General features: G+C 52.8%; 1 protein-coding gene across 1 annotated transcript in view; it reads right to left on the bottom strand.

Annotated features, from left to right (window-relative positions):
- NOL4L (nucleolar protein 4 like) overlaps positions 1-18,962 on the bottom strand; it is a 61,516-nt gene that overhangs the window by 28,072 nt on the left and 14,482 nt on the right. The window contains exon 2 of the mRNA XM_056844438.1: positions 18,208-18,349. Coding sequence (XP_056700416.1) covers positions 18,208-18,316 — 109 coding nt within the window. The 5' untranslated portion in view covers positions 18,317-18,349. The remainder of the gene's footprint in view (positions 1-18,207; positions 18,350-18,962) is intronic.

The following is an 18,962-nucleotide window of genomic DNA, read 5'->3' on the forward strand; positions in this document are numbered from 1 at the left end:
TACCACCTTTCCCCATATAAACCTACCTTTCAAAGGGAGACTAGATAGACTGCTGAATTACAACCAATAATGAAACTCAAGACAGTACATTCTCCTGGATTGAATAGAGATCTGGGATTCCTGTCTCATTACCAATGCTAATTTCTGAACACCTACTACTCCTCTGCACATCACACCTAATCCAATCACACCTGCCAATGTCATTTACTTGCTTTTGACATTTACATTGCCATTGTGTGTCTAACTCACTCTTCTCTAGTTAAGGATAGATGGACTCACATTTTAGCTGTATCTGAAGAAGTGAGCCGCGACTCACGAAAGCTCCTACCTTGCCAGAAATTTTGCTAGTCTTTAAGGTGCTACTGGACTCTTGCTCTTTTCTACTTCTATTGACAGACTTACACGGCTACCCCATGTGATCTATGTCCACACCGGTCATCTTTGGAGTCCCTGCTTCGGCTGCCCCTATAGCCTGAGGCTAGATGGTTGGAGACCCTAGAAAGGGCCTTCTTGGTGATGGCACCAGAAACTGTGGAACTCCCTCCCCAGGGAGATTCTTTTGTCTCCCTCTAATGATGTCTTTTGCCAGCGGGGGAAGACTTTTTTAATTATTTCATTTGGCAAATGCCCAATAACGGTTATTGCCCCTCCTCTGGCACTGTTTGTTCTGTGTTTTTATTGAATTGTTTAATAATTTTAAATGTTTTTCATTGTTCAAATGTTTCAGTGTGTGTTTTTAAAAAATGTGTACCGCCTTGGGGACCTAACCAGGTGGAAAAGCAGCATAAAAATGTTTTATATTAAATCAATCCTCTTGCAGGCGCACACTTGGCTCAGTGGTAGAGCATCTGCCTGGCATGCAGAAGGTCCCGGGTTCAATCCCCGGCATCTCCAGTTAAAGGGACCGGACAAGTAGGTGATGTGAAAGACCTCCTCCGCCTGAGACCCTGGAGAGCCGCTGCCGGTCTGAGTAGACAATACTGACTCTGATGGACCAAAGGTCTGATTCAGCATAAGGCAGCTTCATATGTTCACCCTCCCTTGCACACCAGAGGCACCTGCAGCACCCTGATCAGGTGCGGGGGGGGGGAGAGAGAGAGAAAAGGAGGTTGAACACGTGGTGGGCGGGAGCTCACTCTTTTGTTCAAGCGGCACCCGCACACGTTGCTGCAAGGTCCAGGCGGTCTTGTGCGTGTGGGGGAGAGACGGAGCTGGCGGAGGCGTACTGCAGCCGTGCGAGAAGAAGACCTTGAGGAGGCAGAGCAAAATGGCTCTTGGAAGCCGTGCAGCAAAGCTGGGGTGGGGAGCAGTCGTTTTTTTTTTTGCAAACTAATCCGGGCTCCTCCAGAGGAGGCAGCTGGCTGGCCCTGGTTTCAGCAGTGCAGGATTTGCAGAGATCGCGGAGGCGAGGGGGAAATCTCCATCCCCTGCTCCTGGACAGGGAGGCCGGGAGGGGAGGGGATCTTCGCTTGGAGGCTCACCCCCCCCCCGTTCACAGCACACCAAGAGAGGGGAGGAAAATTAAATGCGCGCGGGGGGGGGGAACGACAGTTCTGCCTCCTGTCCCACCGCCAGCGCGCAGACAAAAACCCCTCTTGTGACGCCAAAGAACAATGAGCTGATGGAAGGCCCACGGAAAACTAGGCAGCGGGGCACGGGGCCCTCCCTTGGTGGCTGGCCCGCCAATGGTCACCCAGGCTCGGGAAGGGCTCTAGAATAATCCACCAATTGCCACTTAGAGCATACTTGGGGGGATTATTCCGGATTCTTTCTCCACCACCCCCCAGCCCCAAAATCCAGGCAGCCCTAGAGGACAGCGGGGTTGGTACTGTCTGGGCTGGCTGGCGGACAGACAACCCCGATGGGGATGAGTCACCCTTTGTGGCTTAGGCTCCTCCACGGGAGATGCTCCGTCACCGTCCTCCCCTTCCAAAGAAAAAGGAAGTCGCTGCAGCCACAGAGAAATGTCCCGTTTCCCCCACCCCAGGCCGGTTTTGAACTTCGCCTGGCTGGAAACGGACTGTCAGGAGCTTCGCAAAGCGGCCCAGAGACTTCTCGCTGTAACAACAGCCGACGAGAGGCGAAGCCGCCATCAATTATTCACCAGCAGAAGAGATGAGAGCGGAGGAGGGCCGGCTGGCCAGAGACAGGAGGGAGAGAGGAAATCTGGGGGCCCGAGTATGGGCGGGGGAAAGTCATGAGCCAGAGTGGTGTTAGCGGTTAGGGTATCAAGTCTCGGGGTCTAGGAGACCCAGGTTCAAATCCCCCGCTCTGCCATGGAAGCTTTGCTGGGCGACCTTGGATCAGGCACACGCGCTCAGCTTAACCTACCTCACAGGGCAGTTGTGAGGATAAATCTAGAGCATGGTGCAGTGGTTAAGAGTGGTGGTTAGGAGTGGGGGGCTCTGATCTGGAAAACAGGGTTCGATTCCCCACTCCTCCACATGAGCAGCGGAGGCTAATCTGGTGAACTGGATTTGTTTCCCCACTCCTACACACGAAGCCAGCTGGGTGACCGTGGGCTAGTCACACTTTTTTAGCCCCACCTACCTCACAGGGTATCTGTTGTGGGGAGGGGAAGGTTAGGGGATTGTAAGCCGGTTTGAGTCTCCCTTAAGTGGTAGAGAAAGTCGGCATATAAAAACCAACTCCTCTTCTTCTTCTAAATCGGAGGAGAGGAGACCGATGTGAGCCCCATTGGAGAGAAAGGCGGGGTATAAAAAAAGTAGGTAAATCAGAAAGAATGAGCCATAACTGGAAGTGCAATGCAAGAGAGTGACCCTGGCCCACAACGGTGCCAGCTCTGGCCACCAGGGAACCCTGCAATTGCTGCCAGGGAGGGCCGTTCCCTCCAAGCCCCAGGCCAGCCTGCCTCTCCCTTTCAGGATGGCCCTGGAGGCAGTAGAGCTGGGCCACGATCCACTTAAAGCAGGGCCCACTGGCACCCTTCTGCCCGGCCTTGGAAACAAGAGCAGCCGTTGGCCGACCAGAAGCCCTGGAAAGCTGGCAGAGACCTGGACCCCTGCCCTCTCTTCCACTCCCCTTCTGTTCAGAGGCAGCCATTCTACTTGAGTGGAACGCCAGCCCCGGCCAACATGCCCAACAACCCCTGAAGGAGCCCGAGGGCCGAGAGAAAAGCTCTGGCAGGGCAGATGTGGGGGAAAAGGCTCCCGCAGGGGAGATGTGGAAATGTGCCCGCTTCCCAGTTGCTTCCAGGCTTCCTTTTCGAACTCAAGCCTTGCCAACTCAAGAACTTCCTGACAGTCAGAGCGGTTCCTCAGTGGAACAGGCTTCCTCGGGAGGTGATGGTCTCTCCTTCTTTGGAGGTTTTTAAGCAGAGGCGAGATGGCCATCTGTCAGCAAGGCTGATTCTCTGAACTTGGGCACATCATGAGAGGGAGGGCATCTTGGCCACCTTCTGGGCATGGAGTAGGGGTCACTGGGGGTGTGGGGGAGTAGTTGTGAATTTCCTGCATTGTGCAGGGGGTTGGACTAGATGGCCCTGGTGGTCCCTTCCAACTCTATGATTCGATTATCCCCCCCCCCCGCCCGGCCTTCCCCCGCTGCTGAATTCGGTGGGTGTCCTTGGCAACTCGGGACAGCTGGCAGCGCTGCACCCAGTGCGAGGACAAAAAGGACACTGTCGGGGCTATGAAAGGTGTCTCTCTGTGCCGGTCGCCTGCCGGCCCTTCCCCTCCTGCCTCCGCTGCTGGCAGCCTGGTAGCCGGCGCGGCCTGCTTTGGCACGCCTGCAGGAGGAACGGTGGACAGAGCAGTGTCTGCACCCAGGGCTATGACGTGGAGGCTCCAGGCCTTCTCGGCTGCCTCCAGCATCCAGCTTGGCTCCAGCCTCCGCAGGGACACATTTTTGTTTCCAAAACAAGAGGTTTTGGGACGCAAGGCTGGCCTGGAAGGCACGCACCTCTGCACCCACATAATTTTCACCTGGCTTCTCTAGGTATGGAACTACTGGCAGCTATTCAGTGAAGAAGAAGAGTTGGTTTTTACATGCCGACTTTCTCTACTACTTAAGGAAGAATCAAACAGGCTTACAATCTCCTTCCCTTCCCCTCCCCCAACAGACACCCAGTGAGGTAGGTGGGGCTGAGAGAGCTGTGACTAGCCCAAGGCCACCCAGCTGTCTTCATGAGGAGGAGTGGGAAAACCAACCCAGTTCACCAGATTAGCCTCCCCCGCTCATGTGGAGGAGTGGGGAATCAAACCCGGCTCTCCAGATCAGAGTCCACTGCTCCAAACCACCACACCACACTGGCAGTGGTGACAAGTGAAGTCTGCACTTGCTCAGAGGTGCTCTCGTTGCTTTCTATACCCCAGAGCTGATTCCAGCTTCAAGGGCTGAGGCCAAAGCGCCCATACTTCGGCCAGATAAACACCCAAATTTATCTTAAGTGAGCCATGACTCACGAAAGCTCATCCCCTGCCAGAAATTTTGTTCGTCCTTAAGGTGCTACTGGACTCTTGGTCTTTTCCACTGCTACAGACAGACTAACACGGCTTAAGTCATTCTCCTCTCCTTCGTTTTATCCTCGCGACAACCACCCTGTGAGGTAGGTTAGGCTGAGAGGATGCGACTGGCCCAAGGTCACCCAGCGAGCTTCCACGGCAGAGCAGGGGTTCGAACCTGGGTCTCCCAGGTCCTAGCCCAGCACCCTCGCCACGACTCCGTGCCGGCTCCCTGCTGCCCCAGCTTCTCTGCTGCAAACCTTAAGCCTAGGGGGGCATCTCGCCTTCCGCCCAAGGCCTGGCACACCCTCGCTGCCAGCTCAGGTCGGGCCCAGACAGCGGGCTTCGATTTCTCCCAGGGAACTGAAACTCTGGTCGTTGCGCACTTCCGCTTCTCGCGTAAGTCCCTGGCCAACAACCGGTTGTGCCAGTTTCGGCAGCTCTGTGTTCTTTGATCGGGGGGGGGGCAGGGGGGGGGCACAAGAAAAGCAGCCGTTCTACTTTGGCCGTTGTTTTTTTTAAAAAACAAATCCTTTCAAACCAAACAAAAGCCAGCCTTCCACTTCCCACCTCAGCTGGCCAGATGCCCCGGGACTTTCACAGGAAGGCGAGAAAACGACAGGCCTCTCCCCACACAGTTGCCGTCCCAGCAGCTGGTGTCCAGAGGTACATTGCACCTGAACATGGAGGCTCCACTTTAAGCTGTCCGCTCGCTGCTTCGCCATCAAAGCAAAGATCAGAAAGCTAGAAGGAATGTCCTAAAACGGGTTCCCAAACTGTGCTCCACGGAGCACTTGATGCTCCACGGAACATAGAATCACAGAGTTGCAAGGGACCACCAGGGTCATCTAGTCTAAACCCCTGCACAATGCAGGAAATTCACAACTACCTCCCCCCCACTCCCCCAATCCCCCAGTGACCCCTACTCCATGCCCAGAAGATGGCCAAGGTGCCCTCCCTCTCATCATTTGCTTAAGGTCTTCTTCTCCTAGTGCTCCGTGAAGAGATTGGAAAGAAAAATACTACTGTCGTTAGGTTTAGTATATAGGTGCTAGGTGAAAATTAGTGCTCCGTGACGAATTTCTCCCCTGAAAAGGGCTCCATGACTCAAAAAGTTTGGGAACCACTGTCCTAAACCACCAAAGCAAAGATCCTTTTAATGCAGGGGTGGGGAACGTCAGGCCCGGGGGCAGTTTAAGGCCTGCGAAATCATTTGGTCTGGCCCTTCGTGGGTCCTGGCAGATCTCTAGCTCAGAAGGATCTAAGACTGGTGATCCGCCCCCTCCTGCGGAGAGGAATAGCCTCTATTCAAGGCAGATGTGAGTTTATTTTGCCGAGAAAAGGAACCTTTTTCCCCCCCTTGCAGAAGGGTCATTAGCTATGGAGCTGCTAGGACCGCCCAAGAAACTGTTTTTAACCCTTTCCCACCCAGGAAACATATTCCCTCTGTACGACAAAAGGGCTGGGGGCAGGAGTGGCAACAATGGAGGGGTGAAAGGGGGCAGGGCCAGAATGCAACGTGGGGGGGGGGGGGAGTTCTTAGCCAGTGTGTCCTCATTTCATCCCTGCGGGTGGAGGTAGCAGGTAGCCAGCTGTAGAATCCGGCCCCGACCATGCGAAGCAGGAGCAACTCCGGCGTGTGGCTGGACGGCTATGCCTAGTTGGTGCAACAGACCGTCCTGTGCCACTAGGTGGGCGAGTGCACCGCCGGTTGGATGCCTGCCTGCTTGCCTGCACCGGGGGGGTCATCTGAGGCAGCTGCCTGCTTGGGGCTTGGTCGGCTAATTTGCAAGTTGATAACTTTGCATGGCCCGCGAATAATGTTATAAATATCCAAATGGCCCTTGGTGGAAAAAAGGTTCCCCACCCCTGTTTTGATGCAACCATGGACAAAGACCTGTCTTCTGTGGCTTGGCAGGTCACCACTGGCCTCCGCGTCACATGACTGATTCTGCACTCCTGTGCAGTGCTCAGCCCTCTCTCGATGTCCCCCCCCCCCGCTCCCCCCCACCACTTAAAGCACAACCTCGTGCGATTCCTTTTGCTGACACCCACTGGCACAATATTCAAGCATACGTGCTCGAGCGACATCATCCTGCCAGAACGCAGAACGGAGGTGGGGGTTGGATCCCACATGAAGTTTCCTCTAACGGGATTTTTGCAAATCCCGGGGCCCCCCTCCGCCACCGCTAATCTTCAGCTCCCCCCCCCCCCCACCAGGCGCATCATTCTGGAAAGTATTTCAGGCTGCAGCGGAAGGGAGGGCAAGAAGGGAGTCCCTTTCCCAGAGACGAAAACCCCCTTCCATCAGGGGAGATTTACTGCCAGCTCCAAACCCGGGGGCCGTCTGGGTGTAGGAGTGGCCTGTTTGGAGACAAAATGCCGAGAGCGCTGTTGATCGCATTTGAGAAACATCCACTCAGAAGACAAAGAAGAAGGAAGAAAAAGGAGGAAGGAGAAGGAGGAAGGAGAAGGAGGAAGGAGAAGAAGAAGGAGAAGAAGAAGGAGAAGAAGAAGGAGAAGGAGAAGAAGGAGAAGGAAGAACGAAGAAGGAGAAGGAAGAACGAAGAAGGAGAAGGAAGAACGAAGAAGGAGGAAGAACGAAGAAGGAGGAAGAACGAAGAAGGAGGAAGAACGAAGAAGAAGAAGAATCGGTTGGCTTACAATCACCTTCCCTTCCCTGCCCTCCAGAAATAAGCAGGCGCAACGGAGAGACTTCGGGAGGGAAGGCGGCACGGTTCAGGCCAATCGTTTCAGATCTCGGAAGCTAAGCAGGGTCGGTACTTGGAAGGGAGACCAGAGAGGACAACTCTGCAGAGGAAGGCAAATGGCCAACCACCTCTGCTTTTCAGCCTTGAAGCCAGCGTGGTGTAGTGGTTAATAGCGGTGGTTTGGAGTGGTGGACTCTGATCTGGAGAACCGGGTTTGATTCCCCACTCCTCCTCCACATGAGCGGCGGAGGCTAATCTGGAGAACTGGATTTGTTTCCCCGCTCCCCCACACAAAGCCAGCTAGGTGACCGTGGGCTAGTCACAGCTCTCTTTGAGCTCTCTCAGCCCCACCTACCTCACAGGGTGTCCGTCGTGGGGAGGGGAAGGGAAGGTGTCACCCTTAAGTGGTAGAGAAAGTTGGCATATAAAAACCAGCTCCTCCTTCCTCTTCTTCTGCTTGAGGGCCCCCTGCTGTGGTCGCCATAAGTCAGCTGCCACTTGAAAGCACGTAGGTGCATAAAGAGAGCCCAGCCCAAGTGGAACACAAAGGGACGCTTCTTAGCAGGAAGTGGTGGGGGGAGATCATGAGCTCGGAAGAGGCAGGGGTTTTCCCCCCACCCCACCCGTAAAAGACAGGACACTCATGACCATGGGTGGAGGGGGGAGGGGAGACATGCCGACAAGCATGGCACGAATCAAAGCTGATCAGAGCGGGGCAGAGAGATTTCCGCCAGGGACAGTCCTTTAGTACCACTTCCAATTCTTTGACAAGCTGTTGCCCGCACACAGCCTTCGTGACCCAGACTAACCCTCCCACGCCTCCGCAAGCCATCTTACTGTGCCACTGCCTGGAATCTCTTGGCTGAGAATTATCCTCCAGGCATACATTTGTAAACCTTTGGCATAGCACAGGGGAGCCAATTAGCGTTAATGGGTTTGGCACGGAACAAAAAAAGAAAAGACAGTGGAAGCAATCTTCAGGATCTGCAGGGCAGGTGGAGGTCACGTCAGGCGACACATGGCGTGGGACCACAGAGAGTATCTGAGCGGTCCGTACCGCTCTGCATCAGGTAGGCTGTGTTCACGTCCCCAGGTAGAGAATTCTGCCCTGTTTACTGTACTAGGCCTCTCTCTGCTCAACGCCTCCCCTTCCTTCCCTTCCCCCCTTCTCCAGTTTTCTGCAAAAAAATGAGGGGCATGATTTTCCTTTATTGCCATTGTACCTGAGGAAGTGAGTTCTGACTCACAAAAGCTCTTACTGGAATCGAAATTGTTAGTCTTTCAGGTGCCCACCAGACTTCTGTTTCGTGTCACTGCAAATGAGGCTTCCGCTCCTAACAAAACTTGGTTAGGAACCAGGGAAGTGGACTAGCGGAGTCTCGGCCAACGTTGGTGAAAGCCCCGTGAAGCCCATCTGCTTTCCCTGGTGTGCTCTTGGCTCTCTGCAAGTCCTTACTCTCCCTTTCCTGCCTCAACCCATCTGGGACTCTCTCCTGACATCTTTTTTTGGGGGGTGGGGGAGGATTTGCTGCAAACAAGCATTAACTGTTTCATTGCAATTCTTGGTTCAACTGTTCTACTCATACAGTGCCAATAAATTCCCTGCAAAATGCGCTCGAGCCAAAATTTAAACAATTATTTCTAAAAGGACAGAGAAAATATACAGAGGGGAGACAGAGACCGGGCTGAGTGTGAGTGAAGAAACAGTCCCCAGCATGCCTTGCTGGCTGGTTTCTGTTGGGGGGAGGGTCTGCAAAGAGGATGCTGGTCCAGCAGTACTTGTTATGTTCTCAGGAGCCAGGGGAAGCTAAAAGGACCTCCCAGAACTGTGGGCAAAATTGCCATGTTGGACTAGGTCAGAGGTGGGCAAATTGGGGCCAGGGGCTGGAGGGGGCAACGTCCAGCCTGCAGGAGGTGGTGCTCCCGGACAACCGTGAAACAGCTCAAGATCCAAGAGCCATTAAGAGCCACAAAGAAGGATAGGGGGTTGTCTCTGCACCCCCCCCCCACAAAGGGCTCTTTTCGTTCCCTGTGCCAGTGCATGCCCCTCTTTTGCTGCAACTCATGCATGCCCACAGCAAATCACACGTGCTCTTCCCACCACCCCAGAGCAGGTTGTAAAGTCATTTTCTCCACTCTTGGAAAGCCTTGGCTCTTATTCCCAGAAGAAACCATTGGAGAAGAGGAAGGGAGAAGAAAACAGACAAGAGGGCAAAAGCCTGCCTCCTTCCCCGGCCCATGTCCTGTCACCCAAGAGAGATTTCTTTCCGACTCCTTTTATTTCCCTTAGAGGGGAGGCAGACTAGACCGAAAAGCAAGACAGACACCTCCAAGGATAAGTCAATGTCTCAATCTCCCTGGGTTCATCTGGGAAGATTTGCTACAGCAATTAGGATCGGAGGTAGTGGGCAAAGCTTCCATTAGCAGAGGTTCAAGTGGTAGAGAGCATACTTTAAAAAACACACACACACAAACACAGTTGCAAAGTTGCTCCCAGGATACTACAGATGTATTACAGCTAGATTCGAGACCTGGAGCACCTTAGAGACCAACAAGATTTTCGGGGTATGAGCCTTTGAGAGTCATAAGAACATAAGAAAGGCCCTGCTGGATCAGACCCAGGCCCATGAAGTCCAGCAGTCTGTTCACACAGCGGCCAAGCAGGTGCCTCCAGGAAACTCACAAACAAGGCGACTGCAGCAGCACCATCCTGCCTGTGTTCCACAGCACCCAATATGCTGATACTAGAGAGAATAGATATGCATCATGACTAGTATCCATTTTGACTAGTAGCCATGGATAGAAGAAAGGCCCTGCTGGATCAGACCAAGGTCCATCAAGTCCAGCAGTCTGTTCACACAGCGGCCAACCAGGTGCCTCTAGGAAGCCCACAAACAAGACTTTGGGCGAAAACACTCGGTCGCTTTATCCTCCTTTAATCCCTGATTCATTCAGGATCGAACGCCTGCGTTTCGCCTAATGTGCGTTCGATCCTGGCTAAAACAGGGATTAAAGGAGGATAAAGCGACCGTGTGTTTTCGCCCTTTGACTGCAGCAGCATTGTCCTGCCTGTGTTCCACAGCACCTAATATAATAGGCCTGCTCCTCTGATCCTGGAGAGAATCCGTATGCATCATGACTAGTAGCCATTTTGACTAGTAGCCATGAATAGCCCTCTCCTCCATAAACATGGCCACTACCCTCTTAAAGCCTTCCAAGTTTGCAGCCTTCACCACATCCTGAGGCAGGGAGTTCCACCATTTAACTATGCGTTGTATGAAGAAACAATTTAACTATGTGTTGAATGAATCCTTGTGACAGATCCTTGTGACAGATATCTGAGCTTTGACTTTCAAAAGCTTATGGAACTTTTGTGAGCACTTGGGGGGACTCCTATGAAATATTTTGCTTTTAAAAAATGAGATTTTTTTAGAGCTTGGTCAAAATATACAGCATAATGATTTTTATCCAAGATAATCTATAGCATATGCTCATACACTGTTTACGTAACACACCACACACCATTTATGTAAAGCAAGCAACAAAGCAGAGACGGAGAAAGAAGAGTTGGTTTTTATATACTGACTTTCTCTACCACTTAAGGGAGACTCAAACCGGCTTACAATCACCCTCCCTTCCCCTCCCCACAACAGGTTGAGGCCCAGGTGAGAAAGGCGTGCTGGGTGGCTGGCCATTCCACAGAGCCAATGGGGGGACCACAGCTCCAAGCCAAATGCACGGGTACTTCTCTGAGAAGAGGCCCGGCACTGAACACTCTCTATCCAATAAGCGGCTCCACTGGAGACGCTTGGCCATGTTCCTCTTTCAAGACTGCGCTCCGGTTTGTCCTGTGATTATTCACGAGAGCAGGCTTGTGCAAAAAGCGAGCACCCCCAGAAAAGTACTGCAGAATACACTAAAAATACAACCAACAGCTTGATTTGTAATGGCAAGCAAGCGGAGGCACTTGGGGAATAGTTAGAGGATGCGAGCATAAGAGGAACCCTGCTGGATTGTAAGCAACGGTCAGTCCACGTAGTCCAGCATGAATGAATGGTTTTATTTGCATTTAGCCATAGGCCATTATAAATATGTCAAGGATACCTGTTCCACACAGTAGCCAGGGCTTACAAGCACGGCACGGGGACCAAAGTTTCCCTCTGCCATGCCTCAGCAACTTGTATTCAGAGGGTTGCTGCTTCTGAACATGGAAGCTCTATTGTGGCTAATCGCCACTGATGAAACTAAACAGGTGGCCATCACAACATCCTGTGGCGGTGCTCTCCACAAGCCAACTATGCATCATGCGAAGAAGTATTTCCTTTTGTCCTTCCTGAATCTACTGCCCACCAACTTTGCTGGTGTCCAGCGGGTTCTAGAATCATGGGAGAGGGAAAGAAAGACACTGAATCCCTGGCTCCAGCCACCACGGGGGGCAGAAAGGAATGGGTTTTCGGATTTTTCCCTTGAATCACCCTTGGCAGGGGAGGCCCTTAGTTCAAAAACTCTCCAAGAGAGGACCGCAACTAGGGCCTCCAACTCCAGATTGGGAAATTCCTGGAGACTTGGGGGTGGAGCCTGGGGACGGAGGGGTTCGGGGGGAAGGAGGGTCTCAGCGGGTTATAACGCCATAGATTCCACCCACTGGAGCTGTTGTCTTCTCTGGGGGAACAGGTCTCTGTCATCTGGAGAGGAGTTGCAATTCTGGGAGATCTCCAGGCCCCTCCTGGAGGTTGTAGTCAAAGACGGCTACAAGTGCTAATTGGAAGTTTTAGCAATTCAAAATAAGAGCACCAGCTAATATTATGAAATTAAGATGACGTTATTGCTATTAGAAGAATATATATTCAAAAGTACTACGTCCGGTCTTTGCTGCCTAAATTATTGCATTTGCACTTTATGGACTCTTAAAAAACTGAGCAACTGTGCCTGATATTTATTTATTTGTAACACTTTTGCGTCTTCACATTGGGTCTTTTTCAGACCATTTGTAAATTATTATTGTGGTGTTCTGCTCAACTTGGGTTGTGCTTATTAGAACTACTTTTGAATATATATTCTTCTAATAGCAATAACATTGTTGTCATCTTAATTGCATAATATTAGCTGGTGCTCTTATTTTGAATTGCTAAACCCTCCTGGAGGTTGGCAACCCAAACCACAACACCAGCCTTGCAAATGAAATGTGCCCGGAGAAGCAGAGTTCTCACATGAACACATGAAGCTGCCTTATACTGAACCAGACCCTGGGTCCATCGAAGTCAGTATTGTCTACTCAGACCGGCAGCGGCTCTCCAGGGTCTCAGGCAGAGAAAGGTCTTTCCCATCACCTATTTGCCTAGTCCCTTTAACTGGAGATGCTGGGGATTGAACCTGGGACCTTCTCCATGTCAAGCAGATGCTCTACCACTGAGCCACAGCCCTTCCCCAAATTATTGTATTCAACGCTTGAAGCTTCCTTCTACTGAATCAAACCCTCCTGGGTCCATCAAAGTCAGTATTGTCTACTCAGACCGGCAGCGGCTTTCCAGGGTCTTTCCCATCACCTACTTGCCCGGTCCCTTTAACTGGAGATGCCGGGGATTGAACCTGGGACCTTCTGCCTGCCAAGCAGATGCTCTACTACTCAGCCACGGCCTCTCCTCCATAAAGGTTTGTGCATCTGGCGGGCCACCAGAGGAACCGAGCCAACCACGCCCAGCCTGGCGGACACGACCCGGGCAGCCGGCCAGGGTGCCCGGAAACCTCTCGCTGGATCCTGCTCTGAAGCGCAGCGGCCCCGGAGGCTCACCTTTGGCGGAAGGTGCCTTCTGCAACCAGCCCCAAGGCGTGGTGAGGCACAAGGGGCAGAGGACCCCCACCCACCCACCCACCCACCCCTCCCGGGTGTCCGTCCAGCTGGGGAACTGGGGCGGAGACAATGGGCTTTTCTTGTTTTTGACACAGCGGAGTTTTTCTTCCTCCGGCGTTGCGTCTTGGGCTCCCCCCGCCCGCCCCCCCAGCTGCCTCTGCACGGAGGCCTCCAGGGACAATGAAAGATTCAAGGGCGCCGGGAAACGAGAACAAGAGTCAATCCTCCGGCTCTGCCCAAATGCCATGGAGATGAACTTTGACCCAAACTCCTCCACTTCCAACCCTCCTTATTGACTCTCCAAAGCGAACAGGTTCTGCTGAGTTAAGGCGTGACGCCTCCCTTCCCCGGGCTGGCCTCCTCCCCCGTGCATCCCCCCCCGGCTCACCTTTGACCCCTTCTTAATTACCCGCACCCCCTCCCGCCATTAAAAACGTGCAACCCTGCATGGCCAGGGAAACTGAGGCACGCCCTCCGTCCCTCAGCCCTGCAACTTAGCACCTATCCGGAAGGAGCGCTAAGCCCCTCGTGCTTAGGGTTGCCAACCTCCAGGTAAATAGCTGGAGATCTCCCCGCTATTACAACTGATCTCCAGCTGAGAGAGATCAAGTTCACCTGGAGAAAACGGCCACTTTGGCAACTGGACTCTATGGACCTCCCCAAACCCCACCCTCCTCAGGCTCCGCCCCAAAAACCTCCCGCAGGTGGTGAAGAGGCACCTGGATACCCTACTCATGCTCAAGGCCTGGATTCGACCTGACTGCTGCAGAGGAGCCTGCTGGGATGGCCAGGCGGCCCCAGGTGAGAAGGAGCATCCTGGGTAGGGTTGCCAGCTTGTGGTTGGGAAATATCTGGAAATTTATGGGGCAGAGCCTAAGGAGGTTGGGGTTTGGGGAGGGGAGGGAATGCTACAGAGTCCAATGGCCAAAGCGGCCATTTTCTCCAGGTGAACTGATCTCTGTCGGCTGGAGATCAGTTGTAATAGCAGGAGATCTTAATTACCTACATCCCCTCCAGCATCCCCTCCGCCGCTCACGTGGAGGGGAAACAAACCTGGTTCTCCAGATCAGAGTCCACCGCTCCAAACCACCACTCTTAACCCCAACGCCACCAGAGGTGCTACGAGAGAAACGGAGCCACTGCCCCTTCAGCTCCTTCTCCCCTTCCCACTTGAACTGAACACCACATGTGACTCAATGCGCTGTGCCCATTTTCCCCAGCAGCACCGTCCCTCCGTGGCAATATCCAGCTGCATCCTTCAACGATAACTGGACGAGGGAACTCGGAAGCTCTCCAGGTCCTTCATAGCAGGCCAGTTCTCCAGCCAAGACCCCCCCAGCGCAACAAAAAGCACACCAATGCTCCACAGGGGCACACTCACCCCCAGCCGCCAGTGGCTTCTGGGGTGGCCACGCCACATGGGCCTGCCTTGGGCCGGGTTGGCAGCAGCATGGTCCCAGGAGGGGACCGGATATCCTTTGTCTGGGGTGACAGAATGCCTTGAATTCAAGACTCATTCGCATCATCAGCTAAGGTGTAAGGGATGCCTTGAACTCGAGACCCGTTGCACAATCTTTTAAGCTGAAAAGAATGCACTGAATTCAAGACTTGTTCACAACATTAGCTAAGCTATAAGGAACACCTTGAACTCGAGACTCGTTTGGACAATCCGGTAAGCTATAAGGAACGCACTGAACTCAAGACTTGGTCGCACCATCGGCTAAGGTATAATGAACCCCTTGAACTCGAGATTTGTTTGCAGAAACCGGTAAACTATAAGGAACACACTGAACTCAAGACCATCAGCTAAGCTATAAGCAGTGGGAATAATAATAAAGGAGTTTAGCTGAATTTTGATTAAATAAATGATCAGTAAGGTTTTAGCGAATAATACAAATATATTCCCTGAAAGTTGGCACATACTGTATGTTTGTGAATGGATGTAAGTTTGTATGTTAATGGAAAATTTAAATAAAAACTTATTTTAAAAAAAAGACCATCAGCTAAGCTATAAGGAACACCTTGAACTCGAGACGCATTTGCACAATCTTTTAAACTATAAGGAACGCACTGTACTCAAGACTCGGTCGCAACATCGGCTAAGGTATAATGAACCCTTTAAACATGAGACTCGTTCGCACAATCCGCTAAACTATAAGGAACACCTTGATCTCAAGACTCATTCACACCATCGGCTAAGCCGGTGGTTCCCAAACTTTGTGAGTCATGGGGGCACTTTTCAGGAGAGAAATCCGTCACGGAGAACTAATTTTCACCCAGCACCTATATACGAAACCGAATGACAGTAGTATTTTTCTTTCCACGGAGCACGAGGAGATGTTCTGCGGAGCACCAAGTGCTCCGTGGAGCAGTTTGGGAACCGCTGGGCTAAGCTATAAAGAATGCCTTGAACTCGAGACTCATTCACACGACTGGCTAAACGATAAGAAACTGCCCGGTACGGAGTCAGACCAAGGGTGTCTGTAGAGCCTGGTCCTGCCTGTCCTAGCTTTTACACTAGGCCACCTTTTTTAACTGGTTCTGCTGGGCATCAAACGTGCTTCCAAAGCATGTGCTCTGCTACAGGGCGATAAGCTCGCTTGCCACTTCATGGCAAAGCCCATGGCCTCATCCTTGAACACCTGAAGATGCTTCATACTGGATCTGGCCATCCTCAGACTGGCGGTGGCTTTTCAGGTTCTCAGGCAGAGGTCTTTCACATCACCTCCCACTTGATCCGATTAGGTGGCGATGCTGGGGAACTGAACCTGGGACCTTGTGCACGGCGAGCAGATGCTCTGCCTCTGAGCCAAGGACATCCCCCCTTCCGTTGCAGCAATCTCTCGAGAATATTCCCAACATGCTTTGAAACCTTCCTGAGATGTTAACAAGCCATGATTGTAACGCATTTCAGCATCTGGAAAACCCTTGTGACTCCCAAATATCCAACAGCAAAATTTACAGATATGATGGTACAATTCAACCTTAAGGCCACCTTCAGTGTGGTACTGGTGATGCGGGCCTGGTTGATACAATTAAAAAAACACCGTTTGTGGTTGCCGGGATGTCACAACCACCCTTATCTGCACAAACAGGGAATTCTCGAGAACTGCAGCCACCGTCCTTCGACAACCGCCCAGGTACATCCACGGGTCGGTTTCGCTTTCTTTCCGGAACATCATACTCCATCCACCAGAGACACGTGAAACCATGAAGCTGCCTTCTACTGAATCAGACCCTTGGCCTGTCAAAATCAGTATTGTCTACTCAGACGGGGAGCGGCTCTCCAGGGTCTCAGGTCTTTCACATCACCTAACAGCCTGGTCCTTGTAAATGGACATGCTAGGAATTGAACTTGGGACCTTCTGTGTGCAAAGCAGAGGCTCTTCCACTGAGCCACGGCCCCTCTCCAAGAGTCCTGAGGCCTCCTACAATCTGAACATCTAGTGGTTTAATTTTCAGAGGCTGTGCTAGTCTTTGGACGCAAGTCTGGGGCCACCAACAATCCTACCCCCTTACATGTGGCCAGATTCTAGAAAAACTGTCATATCCTAGCAGGGATCTGGGGAAGATGGGCCCAGATGGCAGAAGAGCATGCATGGGTGGAGGGGGAGGGAAGCAAAGGGGCCAGGAAGGCATATGCTTCCGGTAGCATCAGATGAACAGGCAGACAGGTAGCAGTCCTTTCCCTTTCCAGTATGAGCAGCAAACTGACAACGTTGACGCAAAACCATAGAATCACAGAGTTGGAAAGGACCATCAGGGTCATCTAGTCCAACCCCCTGCACAATGCAGGAAATTCACAACTACCTCCCCCCTCCACACCCCCAGTGACCACACGGGGCCTCTCGTAGTTCTGCTTCCCGAACTAGCAAAACTGCCAGGAAAAAAAAATACTTTACCGATTACCCTCCTCCTGAGCGAAACCTGGCAGGGCCACCGGGGGTGGGGGGGTCAGGGGGACTTTTCGGAGCCACACCCTGTGGGGGGAGGCAAGCCTGCCAGTCGGGCCTTCCCCAGTTTGCACGGTGACTTCCACCTGGTCTACACACCTAGCGGAATGATGCCGTCAAGAGGTAGCACAATGGACCGTACTAATGCAGGCTGTGGGAGCGGGGGTGTCGGGAATCACAGTTCTAATCTCCCCCCGCCCCGTTAAAAGTAGCACAACTCGGAAACAACTGAGCTGAAACCTAATGTGCTAACTTTGAAATGGCAGAGAATTTTTTTTTTTTAATATTCCAAAGCCTAAAGTGGTACCATTCACACTACCGTTTTCTGCTGTGCCGGTAGGCCTGGTCTTGACCTGACGGTGGCAAGGTCCAAGAAAGCTGGGGCGGCGACCCCCTTCCCAACGCGCATGCGCGCAATCAAAGAGCATTAACCATGTCACGAGAGGTGGAACTTGTGCAGCGCTACAAGAATGACCAAAGGGTGCAAGGGTGGGAAGAACCAAGTCTGGGGAGGGGCAGTGGCTCAGCAGCAGAGGATCTGCTTGGTATGCAGAAGGCCCCAGGTTCAATCCCTGGCATCTCCAGCTAAAAAGATCTGGTAGAAGGTGATGTGAAAGACCCCTGCCTGAGACCCTGGACAGCCACTGCCAGTCTGAGTAGACAAGACTGACTTTCATAGAATCACAGAGTTGGAAGGGACCACCAGGGTCATCGAGTCCAGCCCCCTGCACAATGCAGGAAATTCACAACTACCTCCCCCCAACACCCCCAGTGACACCTACTCCATGCCCAGAAGATGGCCAAGATGCCCTCCCTCTCATGATCTGCCTAAGGTCATAGAATCAGCATTGCTGACAGATGGCCATCTAGCCTCTGCTTTGATGGACTGATAGTATGATTCAGGATAAGGCAGCTTCATGTGTTCACAGAAGAGCCTCTGCTTTGCACGCAGAAGGCCCCAGGTTCAATCCCCGGCATCGCCAGTTGAAAGGACCAGGCACTAGGTGATGTGAAATACTTTCACCGGAGGCCCTGGAGAGCTGCTGCCAGTCAGAGTAGACAATGCTGGCTGTGATGGACTAATGGTCTAGTTCAGTACAAGGCAGCTTCATGTGTCTGCTGCAAGTGCTCAGAGCCCCACGCGCTTGAGACAGGGCTCCCAGTCATACAGGCAGCTGTTTGCATTTTGCAAGGGATGGAGCCCCGCGAGGCTGCCGCGGGCCACTCACCATCCTCCTGGCTGTGGAGGTTCTGGGGGCTGCGCATCCCTTCCTCCTGGCTGGGGCTCAGACTGGAGTTCAGGTGCTGGTCAGCTGACATCCATGTGGAGTCGTTCATGTCAAAGTCCTCGCTGCTCACTGACGTCTCATCCTAGGAGGTAAGCGAGAAAGGGTTAAGAGCTGCAAACAAAGGAAGGACATGCGCGCGGGTGGGGTGGGGGAGTTAGGGAACCTCTGCCTTCCCCCCAGCCGCTTCCCCCTCCAAACCCTGGCTCGTGCCTTTGCCAGAGTAGCACGTTTCCTGCTTGGGGGGGGGGGTCCTATTTGAGGAACGGCAGACAGAGTTTGTAGTTAAAGGCCACTGCATTAAGCCACGTTCCAGGGGCAGATGGCTTGAGCCCTGCCTGGCACGAACCCTTTCCTCCCCAGGGCAAAGGGAAGCCCATTCCAGCTATGCCGACGGGGCCCAGTTTCCTTCAGACTGGCTACTTGGAGCCAGTTGGGCCAAGCGTCCCTCTGCAGGGTGCAGACGGGGGGGGGGGGGCGCCTGAACAAAGCTGGCGCAGAAAAGCAAGCTTTTTATCACGAATCAGTTCCAATCTGGTAGCTGGAAAGTGCCATCAAGCTGTGGACAATTATGGTGACCCCCCCACCCGCCAGCTCAGTGGTTCCCAAACTTTTCGGGCCGCCGCCCCCTCGGTTCCACAAACTCAACCCCAGCGCCCCCTTACCCTATCCTATAAAAAGCATTATTCAAAATAGGG

Source organism: Euleptes europaea, chromosome 2 (genome assembly GCF_029931775.1).
Source record: "Euleptes europaea isolate rEulEur1 chromosome 2, rEulEur1.hap1, whole genome shotgun sequence".
In the NCBI taxonomy this organism is placed as follows: domain Eukaryota; kingdom Metazoa; phylum Chordata; class Lepidosauria; order Squamata; family Sphaerodactylidae; genus Euleptes; species Euleptes europaea.